At 39.3% G+C, this 18,376-nt stretch overlaps 1 protein-coding gene across 2 annotated transcripts in view; it reads right to left on the bottom strand.

Moving 5' to 3' along the window:
• Positions 1-18,376, bottom strand: part of ssbp2b (single stranded DNA binding protein 2b) — a 120,592-nt gene that overhangs the window by 31,098 nt on the left and 71,118 nt on the right. For both annotated transcript variants that reach the window (XM_066711902.1, XM_066711903.1), the window contains exon 5: positions 9,320-9,409. In XM_066711902.1, coding sequence (XP_066567999.1) covers positions 9,320-9,409 — 90 coding nt within the window. The remainder of the gene's footprint in view (positions 1-9,319; positions 9,410-18,376) is intronic.

The following is an 18,376-nucleotide window of genomic DNA, read 5'->3' as shown; positions in this document are numbered from 1 at the left end:
ATACAGCCGGTTTGTGCTATAGAAAGTTAAAGTGACACTTTGTTTCTTTGTCATTCTGTTGGGCAATGCAGTAGTTAGTATTTAAATGTCTTCTTTCTTAAAGTGCTTTGACTCCTCATTAGCAGGCAAGATAATTAGATAAGTGGAAGTGCTGTATATTACAAATATTAATTTCAGCCACTTCAGACAGTTAATGTTGTCTCAGTCATACATCTTCCATTTCCATGAATGATTTACTGTTAACTTATTAAGTCCCACCCAATCAAATCTATACATTGTCTCTATTCAGAATGACTTCATACGCTATATATATACACTCACCTAAAGGATTATTAGGAACACCTGTTCAATTTCTCATTAATGCAATTATCTAACCAACCAATCACATGGCAGTTGCTTCAATGCATTTAGGGGTGTGGTCCTGGTCAAGACAATCTCCTGAACTCCAAACTGAATGTCTGAATGGGAAAGAAAGGTGATTTAAGCAATTTTGAGCGTGGCATGGTTGTTGGTGCCAGACGGGCCGGTCTGAGTATTTCACAATCTGCTCAGTTACTGGGATTTTCACGCACAACCATTTCTAGGGTTTACAAAGAATGCTGTGAAAAGGGAAAAACATCCAGTATGCGGCAGTCCTGTGGGCGAAAATGCCTTGTTGATGCTAGAGGTCAGAGGAGAATGGGCCGACTGACTCAAGCTGATAGAAGAGCAACTTTGACTGAAATAACCCCTCGTTACAACCGAGGTATGCAGCAAAGCATTTGTGAAGCCACAACACGTACAACCTTGAGGCGGATGGGCTACAACAGCAGAAGACCCCACCGGGTACCACTCATCTCCACTACAAATAGGAAAAAGAGGCTACAATTTGCACAAGCTCACCAAAATTGGACAGTTGAAGACTGGAAAAATGTTGCCTGGTCTGATGAGTCTCGATTTCTGTTGAGACATTCAGATGGTAGAGTCAGAATTTGGCGTAAACAGAATGAGAACATGGATCCATCATGCCTTGTTACCACTGTGCAGGCTGGTGGTGGTGGTGTAATGGTGTGGGGGATGTTTTCTTGGCACACTTTAGGCCCCTTAGTGCCAATTGGGCATCGTTTAAATGCCACGGCCTACCTGAGCATTGTTTCTGACCATGTCCATCCCTTTATGACCACCATGTTCCCATCCTCTGATGGCTACTTCCAGCAGGATAATGCACCATGTCACAAAGGTCGAATCATTTCAAATTGGTTTCTTGAACATGACAATGAGTTCACTGTACTAAACTGGCCCCCACAGTCACCAGATCTCAACCCAATAGAGCATCTTTGGGATGTGGTGGAACGGGAGCTTCGTGCCCTGGATGTGCATCCCACAGATCTCCATCAACTGCAAGATGCTATCCTATCAATATGGGCCAACATTTCTAAAGAATGCTTTCAGCACCTTGTTGAATCAATGCCACATAGAATTAAGGCAGTTCTGAAGGTGAAAGGGGGTCAAACACAGTATTAGTATGGTGTTCCTAATAATCCTTTAGGTGAGTGTATATATATATATATATATACACACACACACACACACACAATATTGCCCTACAAGGTGTGAATTCTCAAACGAAAATAATAATAATGAAAGAATAAGAAATGTCTACAAATAGTCCTGCACGCCAACCACATTAAATACGTTTTATTATAGGCTTGATACTAGTGTAACCTCACCACTTGTTACTGAGATGACATTAGTGTAAATCAAAGGTAATCATCACATACTAAGTGAAGTAACTTCACCTGTAAACACTGTAATTTCACAAGTTACAACAGGCTGCTATTTCAATGGTAGGGGAAAGGTGGAGACTGTAAATACAGGGCACTATGATGGTACTTCCCTGTAACTGACTGGCACAAAGCTTTTCCTTTATGGATGTTGTGAAGTTTGTCACCCAGCTCAGAATATTTTGTTACTGCCTCATTCGGGCCTAATTTGTGATACCATGTGCTGGAGGAACTCTGTCTCAAGACTGCTCAGTCTCATTTGGCACAGTCCCCCCCCCCCCCCCCCCCCCGCAGCCCCAGAGCAGGCGTCCGTGGCGTTGTGTGCAGAATCACTCCAGAGTGTCCCTGCTGTGTCCCTGCGCGTTCTCAGCGCTCCAGCCTGGCGCGGTGGCTTCTATTGATTCTGTCACATCTCAGTTAACCGCCATCAGAAAATCGCATTCTGAACATCATGAGATGAGGACAGGCTGCAAACGAGGAGACGCTAGGAAACCTGTAGAGCTCATTTGTTGTCTGGTTGCTTGTTAAGCTCAGAAGGAGCCCAGTGAATCAGTCTGCTCTGTGTTGACACCTGCTCTGGTGGGAATGGGTCACAGAGTCTCCTGGAGCAAACCGAAGCGGGAGTGGGCTCAAACTATAGGGTAATATGTACAACTATATAATATTCCATTAATTAATTATATAAGATAATAATACATATAATAATTAATACAAATGTTATTTTTTTCAGTGAAACACTGCATAGCAAGAGAAAAGCAGAGGAAGGTGGTATTGTTATTTCCATAGAGAATCCTATACACACAAACCAACAAGATGCTTTTTGCATATATATATATATATTTTTTTTTTAATCGAAACAGATTGAATATCTTGTATCTGCTCTAAATAATAGTTTCCCTTCTGCAAAGTGTATAGAAGTAAAATACATAATAACTAAAATCGAGAACATATCATATAATTCCAGTAAACAATAGATAACCATTGAGATCCTGAACCCAAAGCTCAAGTTTGAGGTAAAAGTTTTGGAACCATCCCACGCACACCAGTAGAGGGCAATGTGACACAAATTATCCTGTGATGATGAGAGGTTATCCAAAAATATTCCTATTCTGATTTTATTTCTTGTCTTTTTTTCTTGCAGGCACTGACTCACAAAATAATAAGCTTAAAATTAATAAATAAAGTGAATGACCATCACTCTATTGCACTGAATCTGCATTCAAACACATCCCAGACAGTACACTTGCCAGGTCAAAATATTTATTTTACATTGACATATTGTAAAACAATATGTATTGTCTAGTATGACTGAATTTATACATTTATATAACACAGATTACATAAATGTATGTGAAGCATAATGTGAGTAAAACATATATTTTTTTTAGATTGATGCAAGTGATTCAAATAATAAGGAATGAAAACTGCCAAGAAAAATATTTGGAAAAATCACACTGAAGCTCAGTGAGAAACTCATATAGGTGCAAGGTAAGGACTAGTCGATGGTAGTGTTTCAGTTTTCCTTTGGGATACTATTTGAATAAATATACTGAAATTAACCACCCTGGAAAAATGCTGAAAGAATCGGTTTCCTAAAAGAGCGATCGCCACTGTGAACAAGCCTTCACCAGTCTTACAAAACAGTCCATCAGGAATGAAATCTCCTTCTGTCTCGCAGTGCCAAACCTCCTTAATGATGCTGTACATTTGCATGTGAGAGACTTGACTCAAGGTATATTTCACGAGACAAATTGGTAAGCTCCTCCAAAATATTAAACACAAAATTAATTAATATTAGTTTCTAATGTAAGGTTGAAGACTGTAACGGGTTTCGTCCATGTGATTTTCCATTTACAAAATAAATAAGTAAATCAATAATCAGCCACAAAACAAACATCATGAAACACTTATAATGAGGCTTTATACGTGTGTCTATATGTTCAAAGTGAACCTCATATCTTGTTTCATATATACCAGTGGTAGCAGGTCAAGGCACAGAAAGCCCTTAATGAAGAATGCATTCTGAGCCCTGCATGATGTGCTAGCAGGATTAAAACCAAAAGCTGTCATGAAGAAAACATTACAAACTCAGGGATGAAATACTTTTTATGCTTCGTGTCCTGTCTATGGCAGATTGTACAGTGTGCTGCCGATTGTGGGTACAAACTGCAGATAAAAAGAACGAAGATCTGCATGGCCAACAAAGTCCTAAAATGCTGTCCATGGGTTCAAATCAGTGCACTGAAAAGCAGGACCAAACTCGGACATGATCATTGCTTTTCAAACTAATTTGTCTTCAATAGGTAATATTTGTAGGTGAGAAGTTTTCAAATAACATGTAAAAGATTTCTGGTCAAGAAAAATAAAGGGGATTTCTTTTCAGTAGCTGTATCAAGTACCTATGCAGTCTTGTCCTCTTCATATTCACATCAACATATTTTAACCTGTGGGAGTATAACATGCCTTTCAGACTAAAACTGTAAATACTCTCCTTTCTTATTTAATTGTTCCTAAACACTTTGCCCTCTATACTTTGGATCTCCAAAATTGCTCAACCACACTATATGAATGATACTGATGATTCAATATAAAGCCCTACAGCCATGTTGCTACTGTCAGTAAATTAGTCAAACCAATTTGATATTAGGATTATATACAGGCAGTTTCTGGACGCAGTGGCTTTATCAGGGAATGAAAGCTGATGTCATTTTCAAAAATAAAACATGAATTTCGAAATCGTAACAGCTTTTTTTTTTGATAAAGGAAATAAAATTGAAGACTAATTTGTTTAAAGACTCGGACAGCTGTTGTTGATTAGGACAAGGGTGCTTCATATGAGGACTACTATATTCACATTCGCCTTCTACTGTGAAGGGCAGGAGCTGCTGGCACTCCTGAGAAACTCTACGTAGTTTCTAACGTGGTAAAGTATCATTTTTTCTCACTGATTCCATGTTCATGAAGTGGTTTAACGTGACGACCACATGAAAGACTTTAAGGTGTGAGAAAGGAAAAGTATGGTTCTTGGGAGTTTCATCTCAGAATGCTTAAAACGACAATCTTTTTAAAGAGGAGCAGGATTTACACTTGGTGCAGGGTCATCCCTTTTCCCAATTGAGCGTATTAGTGAATGTTCAGATGTTTCTCTCCATTTTGTCCGTCCCCCAGCTTTGCAAAAAAAAAAAAAAAGCAACAATAAGGAAATGAAGAAAATCAAGCACTGAAGTGTCCTCCAGACTCACCCTCTATCCAGATGTTGTTTTCCGAGTGATCCACTCTGTGAATTTGAGGAGGAGCTACTGAACCGAAAAGAGCAAGAGGCAACGGAGGATCCCCACCTGGCCTCCTCGCAAACATGCTCGTGGAGGGAGTGTTCCTGCATGATGCATAACTACACAGCCTGTTGTCTGTTCCTGCACCATTGTGACTCTGAATTCACTGCAGGAGGAACGTCTGCATGCAAACACGCTGTCCAGCCGTGCTCGGTTTGAGTTGACACTTAATGGAGGTTTTATTCATCAACCTAAATTTCATAACTTGTGAATCCGCTGTGAGTAGATATTCACGTCCTGATACTATGTGTAATTCTGTGAGGTGCAGATGGAGAGAGATAGTGAAATGAGTCTTACACTTTTGAAACTATAACTTTTTATGTAAATCCAATCCATACAAGAGCACATGTTTGTCAGTGGCCAGTTCCAGCAGAACTGACCGGTAAACAGGAGCTGTGCTGTATGGGGGTGTTTAGGCAAGGTTAGTCCCTACTGGAGTTGACTGCCAAACTACACACACTGCTGTTAGTGCTGAAGCTAAGGGGGATACATCTAATAATATGCTCAGATCAAACGTGTTCTAAAAACGATAATTGTCTGAACGATTATCCTCTCATTAATTAAAGTTGATAAAGAAATAAAACAACTGGAAATTTGATCCAAGCAGTGCAGAGGGACTGGCACTCAGTATGGTGATTCCCAGGGGAGTTTGGTAACAACTCCATGATAACATATGCTTCAGCGCCCTCTAAAAATCCATTGTTTGTTACATTCAAAATGCACCTCGGTCACTCAAAAAAATGAAACTATTTTTCAACAGGTGTAGTTTATACCAATCTTAAAAATACAAACAAACACACAAATGTTTTCAATCTTGGCTGGTATTGATCTGAATACCACTACATAGTACACAACTCTGCTTTAGACACATTAGATATTGTATATTTTTTGTGTGTGTACCAATATAGTTCAAGGCCGGAATATGTAAAGCCATTTAAGTGACCTTAATTTGAAACCATCAAATATTAAAATGCTTCTTTTGACAATTCAATTATCAAGCCAGATTAATTGTTCACCCTTAGTTTAAAGTAAATACATCTGAAAATACTGTAATGTATGGTTGTTGTTTTTCTGTGATATGTAATATTTTTGTTTGGTTTCCCACATGTTTGAAAATATGGGAAAGTTTCACCATTAAAATAGTGATTGTGGAGTTGATTGTTGCAGTTGAGGTCAGTCATATTGTCAGCTGATATGGTCTCTGATGAAACCCAGGAGAAAACATTAATTTGGGGATTTTCCATTGTTATCTTTATGTGGTTAATGTCAGAATTATACTGGTAATGGTGGACTGAAAGAAATGTGTACAAGCTAAATGTGTCTCTCCTTTTCTTATTATTAAATTGATACAATTGGTCTAAATATAGCCTTGTTCTCATTGTCTCTTCTCGGTTTAACAGAGGGATTGCAAGATATATTTCCTGTGTTTCACTAAAGAAGCACTGTGCTGAGAGTGCGCCGGGGGCAAAATAATACTTATAAAACTATGCCGTAGCTGTACCACAAAAATATATATTGTTCTTGTTATAGTACCATCACTTTAAAAGAAGCAGTTTTAATCATTTATATTGTATTCAATTTTTTTTAAGGCGTAACTGTGTTTTCACTTGTAATATACTTCCACAACACAGACAAATCACTGCTTACATGTGTAAGGACAATACGAAAATAAAGCATAATGTCAGAAGTAAACAGGATAAATCATAAAGGCCAATATTTTATGCTTCCATTTTTGGTTTTCAAAATAATAACCTGAAAGCTACATTTACTCTCTTCTGAATACAGGGTTACAATCGTCAGAAGAGCATTCTGGGTAGACTGAAAAATCTAATCAGATAGTGAAGCAGCATACTTACAACCACATAGCTAATCTGACATTTTGCTGCTTAGAAAGCTTGCACTTTAGCAGGTAGAGAGTATATACCTGTATGATTCCTAATTCCTTCAAATTCTGTAGGGGTTAACAATGAAATTTATGTATCGACACCCCAAAACACAGGCAGAAGATCTACATTATAGATCCATACATCCAATCCCTGCTTACCTAGTGCTGCTGCAACATCTCAACAACTCAGCTCTTATATTTAAAAAGTAGTACTGTAGCAACCTGGAAGTACTCTGACTGTTTGCAAACATTCACAAGCTGCCTTCACTTCAATAGTGCTTGTGAATCAGTTAAGTTAAAACATACATCTGTCAGCAAGCTTGTGATATATATTGAGAAGATTCATTTTTGATTATACGTCAAAGTGAAACTGCATACATATTCAAAGATCCTTCTACATAGTCCTCGGAGGGAAAAAATATTTTTTTTACCCTCCCAATTGCTTTTCAGTTGAATGTGCAAGTTTCTCAAGGCTGAAGTGGTGACAATATTATCTCTTTTGAAAATAAATATATATATTTTTTAAATCAGGCTCTCAGTCTTCAGTTCCTAAAAGGCAGCAGAGTAAAGATTAACTTGTCCAGTTTAAACAGGAAGTGGTCTCAGTTCAGTGGCCACTGTCATTTCCAGGTCTGTATGAGTTGGACTTGGAATGGAGTTTGAGTTTTTTTTTAAAAGGATCCCAACTCTGCTGCCCCCCCAGCTTCCATAAATCAACCATTAAAAATACAAACCAAATAAATACACATATAAATCAACTATGGCTAACCTGATCCATCACGCTCATGCTGAAAAAATGTTTTTCAAGTCAACACTTAATCAAAAAGTGAATGTTTCTACATCTTCATAAATTATTCACTTTTTTTTTTTTTTTTAATCTGTGACTCCAGTCATACGGGAAGACAATTCAGACATTATGGAAGGCTACAAAGCAGACCATGACATAAATATTGAAAGGTAGAAATCTACTATTTTATTTTACAATCCCAAAAAGTTTTTAAAAATCCAGGCACTCTGATAAAAATAAGCAAGGAAGGCCCTGACAGCTAAAAAAATCTGAAAAACCAAAAACTCTCTCTGTGAATGCTTTAGGAAGATGGACCAAAAAACATCGATAGCCATTGCTCACCAGCCATGTGCAGTCACTTTAAAAACCACAGGAGTAAACCAACAGATCGGACTGCTGAGAGATTTACAGGTGATCATAGCCACTCATCTGCAACAAAAGCCACCCAACAAAAGTTAAATCCAGGATATTAAAGTAAGCAAAACTATCATAAAGTTGTATGAGTAGCATCAAAATAATTACAAATTTAAGAGACTGCTGCTTCACACAAACAAAAGATACAACTGGTCAACTGGACATTTCTCTTATACATATTAATACACTATTTAGCAACAGCACTTCTTTAGCAACAGCACTTCTCATGTCCCTATAGTGAAAATTGGTCTTCATATCAGAACAAAACACATGACTATGCTGTATTTTAAATATAAATGTACCAATATCCAATATAGGGAGATGGGAAGCTTTGTCTCTGTGGACAGAATGCAGGAAACTCATGATAATCACCTACAACTCAGCGCCACCTCATCAGCCGAACCCCCTCCGTGTGACACGTTTGAGTAAAAGCAGACTACATAAGCAAATGTCAGCCTCAACATAAACACATCCACCATTCAGTTCTGAGCTTCGATTCAGGCGAGTAAGTGACACTGGGTATCTGTACGCAAGGAAGGAATGGCTGGACTAAACTGGACAATTTAAGAAGAACAAACCATTAAACTCCAGCACCACGATTTTGATTCGGTTTCACATTATAGATACATACATGGAAAGCATACCGCACAGAACTGAGACACCCTCTCACTTTACAGAGCAGGTAGGGCTTATGAAGGCAGAATACACACAACAGTCTTCCGGACACGAGGTAATAACAGACGGTCGTTATCCATTTCACACAGAAACATACAACTAATTTAATCGTAGAATGTGTGTGTCAATCTCAAAGTCTATTAAAGACAATAAGCCTTCTTGTGTTTTGGTAGTCAACTGTCGTTTCTTTCTCTACGAGCCAAAACGGGTTCCCAAGCATCTCTAAATAATAAGCCAGAGTGGGCTGGATGTCAACAACAACACTTAGCATTTTGACTTTTTTTCGCCGTAAGCACAGAGAAAATATTCAGTGGTTTCTTAAGCAGATGTCCCCTCAGAAGACAATAAGCACACCAGAAACTCATTTGTTTCCCCAGCAGCAGCAGCAGCTTTTCACATTGCCATCAGAGTAAGCCAAGTCTCACTGGGCAGAGTGGGCGGGACAAGAGCTGGTGTCCTGTACCTGAAAGAATCCGGGGGGAACTGGTCCCACTGGCATCCCGTCTCCTGGGGGGATGCTGCCGAGCACCGGACTGGGAGCCGCCGCTGCACTCTGGGAGGAGGGAAACAACAAGGCTCTGTCACTACCTGTGGGACAACACCTCTGCACTCAGAAACGCGTGCACGACTCACAAATCAATCAGTCTAATGTGTACGTGCATTCAATGATGTTCCTTCTTCTGTTTTTTGCTGTTAATGGTCTCTAGTGTATGCACTTCTGCTGGGAATCTTCTGTACTGACTGCAAATTGGGAGGGTTTCGCAGATTTTCTTTAGTGGAGTTGAATATCAGTTTGCGGCTATTCAAACTGCCTGGGTCATAAATACATGATGAAGTTTACACTTCTCTCTCTCTCTCTCTCTTTCTCTCTCTCTCTGTCTCATTCTCTCTCTCTCTGTCTCATTCTCTCTCTCTCTGTCTCACATTATATATATATATATATATATATATATATATATATATATATATATATATATATATATATATATATATATATATATATATATAAATAAATACAAATGTGTAGAGTATGGCTTTTCTTTAAGGTTACAGTCAATGGATTTTAAAATCAAAGAAACAAATGAAAATAAAAGAAAAATAGGCCCTCAAAAGTCACGATTATGATTTAAGTCTGTACCAAATTAAAACTAGGGTCCACCTGCCAATTACAAATTAAAAACAGTATTCAATGCAAGATCCGCTTTAGGAAGAATCCTATGTCACACAAAATTGCTATTGGAGTTCTGTGAGCCAGTAGAAAACTTCAATTTGGCCCAGTCTTAGTATGACCGTCAAAATTAATTTGTTGGAGAACATACAACTATAAACCATATATATTATTATTCCTTCTCTGGTAAAGGAACTGTTATGACTTCAAAATTAATCATGTTTCAGCTCTAATGCATGTCTGTCATGGAAGACCAGGTTTGGTTAATAAATCTACATTCAGTTTATCGAGTAAAGATTAGGGAGTGCAGTCTCATTACACGAATGAAAAACAAAAGGAAATTTGGCAATACAGTTTTTTCATTACCCAAGATGAAGTTGTAATATATGTAACGATAAAAATCAATCACTTACAGAATAATGAGTCTTTTCATAAACAGTTACAAAGATTAGCTTATTCATGGTAGGAAAGATGGATTGATCAAATACTGCAGATAACGGTAATCTACAATATTTGATGTATGTGGATGATTTGCTAAGATACTAAAGAGTGTAAAACTTATTTAGTTTATAAATTAAGTGGCTATTTCAGAATATTAAACATTCTTATTTTAATACTCATACTTAGGCCTAGACCTAATCAAAACGTTGTCCTAACTGCAATTCACAAATTACCAACTTGTCCCAATTAGCTATTTGTGTAAATCAAAGAAATTGTCCTCAGACAAGAAATAAACAACGATAGTGTACAGGTTTGTAAATTGTGAGTCGTGGGTACGTCAATGTTTTGATTTGGTCTAGGCCTCAGATCAAAATTAAAACAGGAAAACCCTTATAGCAGTGTTTTCAGTAGGCTAAACTGGGCAAAAAAAATCAAGACATCTATCAAACCCATTATTGGAAACTGGGTCCAGATTCATATTTCTGCATTCACACCTACTTACAACTAGAAGACACAACAATATCAAGAACCAGTCTAAATAATACATATTTTGTCCTGCTTGAAAGATGGAAAGACAGAAAGACAGAAAGAAAATGAAAATAGATAATTAGGTAGTCAGAGAAGGGGAACTTTTGTGAAGAGGAAAATTCTCTCCACATTTAATTAAATGACAAAAATACTTATAATCTTAATGGTTTCTGTTTTACAGATGACATTTCCTGGTTTAAGTGTAAAGCACTGACTGGTTTGCTGAAGAACAACAGCTGGGGTTAATGTGAGAGACATACGCTTCACTTGGGGTTTGTTGCGTCTACAAGATAGATGATTTGCAGCAGTAATGCAGATTATCCTCACTGACATTTGAAACCAATGACATTATCAGAGATGGACAAAACACTTTTGTTCCACCTGGCATGAGACCTGTAACTCCCCAACACGCCTATCTTATTCTGCTGTGCACTCTCCTGCCTCAACCCCTTCCAGTCTCCAGTCCTCGGCAGTGTGGTCAAGGTGTGCTTGGGGAAAGGGTGATTTATCCCTCTCACCCTCCCACAACCACACTCTCTTTCACTCTCTCTCCCTCCTCTCTGTCTCTATCTCTCTCATTCTCTCTGCGGCGTACCACAAAACCTGCCAAGCTGCTTATTAGCACACCTCCCACCTCCCAGCTTCCAAAGCACTGTCAGCAATAATGTTTCGAGGAAGCATCTTACAGATGCAATCATTCAAAGATACTCACCCCTCTTAACAAACAGGCCTCAGGCCTGAAGCGGAACCAGTGCCAAGGACTATTGTTGCAAACCAACTGCCATAGCTAGGCATTTCAAATATTTGACTTATAAAGCAATAACTTCACAATGTATAGCAGTCCAGTTTTGTAAAGCACAGTGAAGACACTGAAGCCCATTAAAAAACTGCTACAAAGTACTTTTAATTGCAATCAGATGCAATAATTGATTAAAAACAATAAATAAATAACTGCCTTAATTCCTAGAAAACTTGGAATTGGGTAGAGCTGTTAATGGTTAACGCTTAGCCATTCACTATGCATTCACTAGCAATACACTCACCTAAAGGATTATTAGGAACACCTGTTCAATTTCTCATTAATGCAATTATCTAACCAACCAATCACATGGCAGTTGCCTCAATGCATTTAGGGGTGTGGTCCTGGTCAAGACAATCTCCTGAACTCCAAACTGAATGTCTGAATGGGAAAGAAAGGTGATTTAAGCAATTGTGAGCGTGGCATGGTTGTTGGTGCCAGACGGGCCGGTCTGAGTATTTCACAATCTGCTCAGTTACTGGGATTTTCACGCACAACCATTTCTAGGGTTTACAAAGAATGCTGTGAAAAGGGAAAAACATCCAGTATGCGGCAGTCCTGTGGGCGAAAATGCCTTGTTGAGGCTAGAGGTCAGAGGAGAATGGGCCGACTGATTCAAGCTGATAGAAGAGCAACTTTGACTGAAATAACCACTCGTTACAACCGAGGTATGCAGCAAAGCATTTGTGAAGCCACAACACGTACAACCTTGAGGCGGATGGGCTACAACAGCAGAAGACCCCACCGGGTACCACTCATCTCCACTACAAATAGGAAAAAGAGGCTACAATTTGCACAAGCTCACCAAAATTGGACAGTTGAAGACTGGAAAAATGTTGCCTGGTCTGATGAGTCTCGATTTCTGTTGAGACATTCAGATGGTAGAGTCAGAATTTGGCGTAAACAGAATGAGAACATGGATCCATCATGCCTTGTTACCACTGTGCAGGCTGGTGGTGGTGGTGTAATGGTGTGGGGGATGTTTTCTTGGCACATTTTAGGCGCCTTAGTGCCAATTGGGCATCGTTTAAATGCCACGGCCTACCTGAGCATTGTTTCTGACCATGTCCATCCCTTTATGACCACCATGTACCCATCCTCTGATGGCTACTTCCAGCAGGATAATGCACCATGTCACAAAGGTCGAATCATTTCAAATTGGTTTCTTGAACATGACAATGAGTTCACTGTACTAAACTGGCCCCCACAGTCACCAGATCTCAACCCAATAGAGCATCTTTGGGATGTGGTGGAAGGGAGCTTCGTTCCCTGGATGTGCATCCCACAAATCTCCATCAACTGCAAGATGCTATCCTATCAATATGGGCCAACATTTCTAAAGAATGTTTTCAGCACCTTGTTGAATCAATGCCACGTAGAATTAAGGCAGTTCTGAAGGCGAAAGGGGGTCAAACACAGTATTAGTATGGTGTTCCTAATAATCCTTTAGGTGAGTGTATATCAAACAGAATTTGAAGTGAACCATTAGAAAAATGAAGACTTTTATAATATCAGATGTTTGTTTTTTTCGTGTTGAAACAAAAAGTGTGGCCATGTTCTTTGAAGACAATGCACCATATTATCCATAAAACAGGGAGATCAGAATGACTGATCAGATTCTAGAACTCTTGCCACTGTTGGCATCCATGATCTTTTCTTCCTTTTTATTTTCAGTCTAACACAGCGGCTGTGCCACAAGTTCTAATATCGCAGGAAACAAGATCAAGGTGTAAGATGATGAAGGGATAGTAACCATAGATTTTCATTCCCTCTGTCAGGGAGCCATTCTCTTCAAAACACTTCAATCAGATCCTTTAACTGCAGTATTCACACAATAAAACCCAGCAATCTATCAAATGATTATGAGTTCAGGGAGAGAGGGACCACCACGATGGAGTTTTTCAGTCTCATCAGCAGTCCATCACCCATACCACAAACCCTTTCTAATTTTGGTATTCATCAATTTCTTTCTAGATTTAAGGCCTTTGTCTTAAACTGGAAAGACAAACCACCACCCTTCAAAGTGCAATACCTGCCCAGTTAACCAAATAAAGTTGTGGCAACATCGCAATAAAGCGCACACAGAACGGAGAGATGCTAGAGGCAAATGCTAGTTTGTTGACTAACACTCCAAATCAACATCATAACAATAATACTCATAAATAAATCATATAAATTACTTTTTCATTTCATGGCAGGTTTCATGACATCTGCTTTTCAATGGACGCTAAATCCCTCGCCATTTCAACAGATGACCAACACTAAACCAACTCAATGCCAACTCTACCAGCCAGCAGGACAATCATAATGTCAGTCGCTTCCACGTCTGCGTCCCTGTCTCTTTCCCCTCAGAGTCCAGACAGTTGCGTCTCTCCGTAGTCTTCATTGTTTACTGGGGGAAGGACCGATTTAGTCACTTTTGGAAGTTTCCTGGTGCCAGTCCTGGCCTCTCTAATAATGGTCCGACATTTAATACACTTCAAGCCTTTTAAACAGGAGCGCTAAAAATACTCTGTCCCTATGCGAAAGGATGGGTATATACAGTAAGAGAACAGGGCACACTTTGTTTTTCTTGAGCATGAGTAAGCCAGCTGGTGAAGAGAATAGAGTACACAACCCTTCCTGTAGACTAACATCCTAAACAATGAAGTACTGTATTATAAGTATCATACCTTGACATGAAACATACTCTTTGAAATTAAAAAGGAGAAACAACCATATAACAACAATAGTTATATGATTTTAACTGAACTGCAATAGGGCTCAGATTTACTCATCTGTGATTATATGGATAAGAATAAAAAGAATACACTATCCAATAATGAATCCTATAACCCATATCCTGATTTTCAATGTATATCTTGCATTGGCAGCTTCATTTGAGAATTTTCCCTCTCTTTTATGACATCAGTGTTATTTCCTTTGAAAGACACAGCCCTCTAGTTAGCTACGGTACCTCCAGACGTGGCTGTGACACGCTGTTTCATATCAAACCTGCCTGGAGCCTCACTACCAGCACTTCTGTTGTTCCTACAAAAAGCTGCAATGATATTCAAAGCAAAGCGAGCAGTGACAGCACAACCCTCCCTCCCACGTCCCCCTGAGACTCAGCCTGCCTCGGTCTGCTGCCTCAACAACTACAAAATACCCACTGCAATCTTTCTTTCTCTCTCTCTATCTCTCTCTCTCTCTCTCTCTTTTTGTCTCACTGCACCTCCACATCTCATCTCAGCAGATTTACACAGATGATCTCTGCACAGCGCTCTTTTACACACACAAAAAGGGGGGCGACAGTCTCAGCACCAAGAGGTGCCCCTGAAATTTGGCGATATCTTGCGGAGTTTCGTCTGGCTGGTTTTTTAGGTCGGGGCTGCGTACTGAAACCAGAGCACCCGAGCAGAGTTCGCACACACTCTACATTTATCTCCCCATCTCTTCTCCCTCCCACTCTTCTTCTCTCTATCTATCTCTCTCTCTCTCTCTCTCCTACGCTCTGAGGGCCCCCCTTAAAAATGAGCAAGGTTTATAGGTCTGCTCAGAGATGGTTGGGCGTTTTGTACAGACTTATGGAATCCATTCTCCATTGGATCCTCTGCCTGAGTGGTTTTCAACCAGATCACACTATATTTTACCAATTACAAACTTAAATGATATGCATTTTCTTTCCAAAGGGTAAGAAAACGGGCGTCGCAGTTTCAGTTGTATGTGCACAGTTGTTTGTAACTGAACTACTAACAATATAACATGCAGGAATATTCAAAGTATGTCTCTCATCCTTAGCTTAATAAGATTACATATCATATCATTAGCAATCCTGCATTTCTACAAAAATCATGAACCGATTATACACATAATTACACTGAATTGTAAATTAAATATTTATAAATGTAAGGTAACAAATTCAAATTGCAAAATACCGTATTATTGATAAATGTAATTGTGAATATGTTGCATGTAGTATAATGCAGAAAGGATATAGTAATTATGATTATAGTGCAACTGGCCAACAGGATGTTCTTCAAGCTATTAGGGAAACAGACAGGTTTAACCCTTTCCTTCCTGGACGCTTTGAAAGACAGAGGACATTTTCCTTCACTACATCTGTGGATGTTTGTTCATTTTTTTTGAGGACTGGGAGATGCATAAATGCTTTTAAAAACTATAATCATCTATTGACAAAAAACAGAATCTGACCATCAAGGACTTAATTGGTCCATTAAAAAGGTTTGGAGAATGTTAACTTCACTGCAAGCGCATGACTATAAATAGATTCATTTCAAATATATTTGGAAATGCAAAATCACTGATGTTTCATGGGGATGTTCAGGTTTGTTTGGATGACAGAAACAAAGAAGATGAGCTGTGAAGATGGTGGTGGTGGTGGGGGTGGGGGTGGGCTATACAGTGTGAGATTTGCAGAACAACTCTGGGGAGATGGTATGAAAAAGCCCTTACTGACTTGAGTTGGGTTATTCCATGAATAAGCCTTCAAATGCTCTGAATTCCCCAGCACGGTCATGTCAACTCTTGACAGAAAAATCTGGGTAGTGTTGCGTACTCCTCCTGTAGCTCAGTGCTTGTGGATCCTCACAGGAGCAATGAGTTGTTGAATCTCCAGAGAGGTCGGCACTGCAATAACAATTTGTTTGGCAGCCGTGTGGAAGCTTTCCACAGCGTCCGTGGCACAGGGGCCAAGTCGATTGTGCTGACTCTGTGTTGGGAGGACATGCTGCGCACCCACAAGTCACGCGGGACAAGGCAGCCAGGCAGTGCCAGTGGGGAGCATTACTGTGACAATTCCCACCAGGCTGTCAGGGGAGCGTCAGCGCAAAGGACTGTTGGTGCACTGGAGTGTGAGCGTGAACGCACTTACACAGCAGAAGAAAACACACACACAAAACAGATTGTCAACATAGCAAGCCCGCTCTGGCCAGTGGGGCTTGGGAAAGGAGAGGGGAAAGGAAGACAGGAGAATCAAAAGGATCATAATGTGGCATGAGAGGAAGATGTGAGATGAAAGTGAGAGGGGTGAGAGCAGGTTAGAGAGAGCAGAGGTGGGAATGTGGGCCAAAAGTGACTACTTTACTCTTACTGTGGATAAAGAAAAAGTTTAAAGACACATTACACATTGTCCCCATCAAAAAGTTGCTGTCCTTGAATTTGTTGAACGTTTTAAGATATTGTATTCCATGCAAACCCTGAAGAAGACACTGCAAATACTACTTTCAAGCTGCCAGGACTGAAAAACAGGGCGAAGGAAATTTGAGATTGTTAAAGCACCTGATGTCTACATTCTAATCTACAGCCGGGGGGATAAACTTGGACTCAGTTACAGACCAAATGAATAGTTATTCTCATTTTTTTCAATGGCTCAAACTGTGATTCAAACACAACAACACATTTGGAAAAGTGACCATTCTTAATGGTTTGCTGCTTTGGCCACAGTTTACAAAGACAAATTCTGTTTCAGCCACAGCAGAATCAAACTCAAACTGTTGCTTCAGCCCAACAGTCTAACAATGGCGGTCATTAGGACACAGTTTATCACGGACTGCAGCAGAATGAAGAATTGTGATGTGAAGATGACTCATCATTCCTGAACCTGTGTAAAAATGGTGAATGTATCATGACACAGACGTTTTAATTATATAAAAGTTTATATAATGCATTTTGTTTTGCTGCCGAGATATCCGACATCTTTAATATTGTAAAGAATGCGTGGTATACTTTCACTATCACCAGCTTCCAGCTTGCTCCCAAAACAGTTCTTCAGAAATTCACCAAAACAAAACCCACAAAAACAAAACTTGATTTTTAACACTGTATGCATTAAATGTCTTTTTCAGGTCTGATCTCCGACTTGCGTTTTATCTCTGCAAAGCGGCGTCACCCAGCCTCCACATCAACATTCACTGTACTTCCTGCTGGCTGCTGTCACGGACTTCCTTTCTCATAATGCCTAAAGGCAAGTCGGCCACTCTGAAGTGTGCAGCGCGTACTGCACCTAACCTGTGAATCTGGCAAACAGCAGCTGAATCACTTAATATCCCTGCTTTTGTTTAATAGCAAGGTTATGGGATAAATAAATACATTTGTAGGCTTTTTTTTGTTGTTTTAATGTGCAAAATGATTAATCATGTATTTCATGAAGGGGCAATACATTACTTAAAACATTGTTTTTATTGTAAAAGAGAGAATTGTGACTGTAAAAGAGAGAAAAACAGTCTTTGGGACTGTAAAATCTCAGAACAATATGTAATACATTCAACAGCTTTAAAATTAGGTTGTATAATATGACAAGAGTGGGAACAAATGTTTCAACATCTGCAACTATACCGACAACAGATGTTTTCACATTTGTTATCTGACTTAAAGTGATATTTGGTTATGAGGTTAAATCCATTAGAACTTTTTGGATTGAGAAAAGCCTTTTTTCAAAAATTGAAAGCAACTCATAAAAGAAATTGACTTGCTAATGTCATTCTAGTATACAGTCTGCATGGCCTGTAATTCTGGGGTGCTTTCAGCTCACTAAGGGCTCTCCAATCTGTGAGTAGCGAAGCATGAGATGTGACAGGTTTAGT

This window comes from Amia ocellicauda, chromosome 8 (assembly GCF_036373705.1).
Source record: "Amia ocellicauda isolate fAmiCal2 chromosome 8, fAmiCal2.hap1, whole genome shotgun sequence".
Classification (NCBI taxonomy): Eukaryota; Metazoa; Chordata; class Actinopteri; order Amiiformes; family Amiidae; genus Amia; species Amia ocellicauda.
Note: the sequence above shows the minus strand (reverse complement) of the source record. Positions and strands in the feature narration are given on the sequence as shown.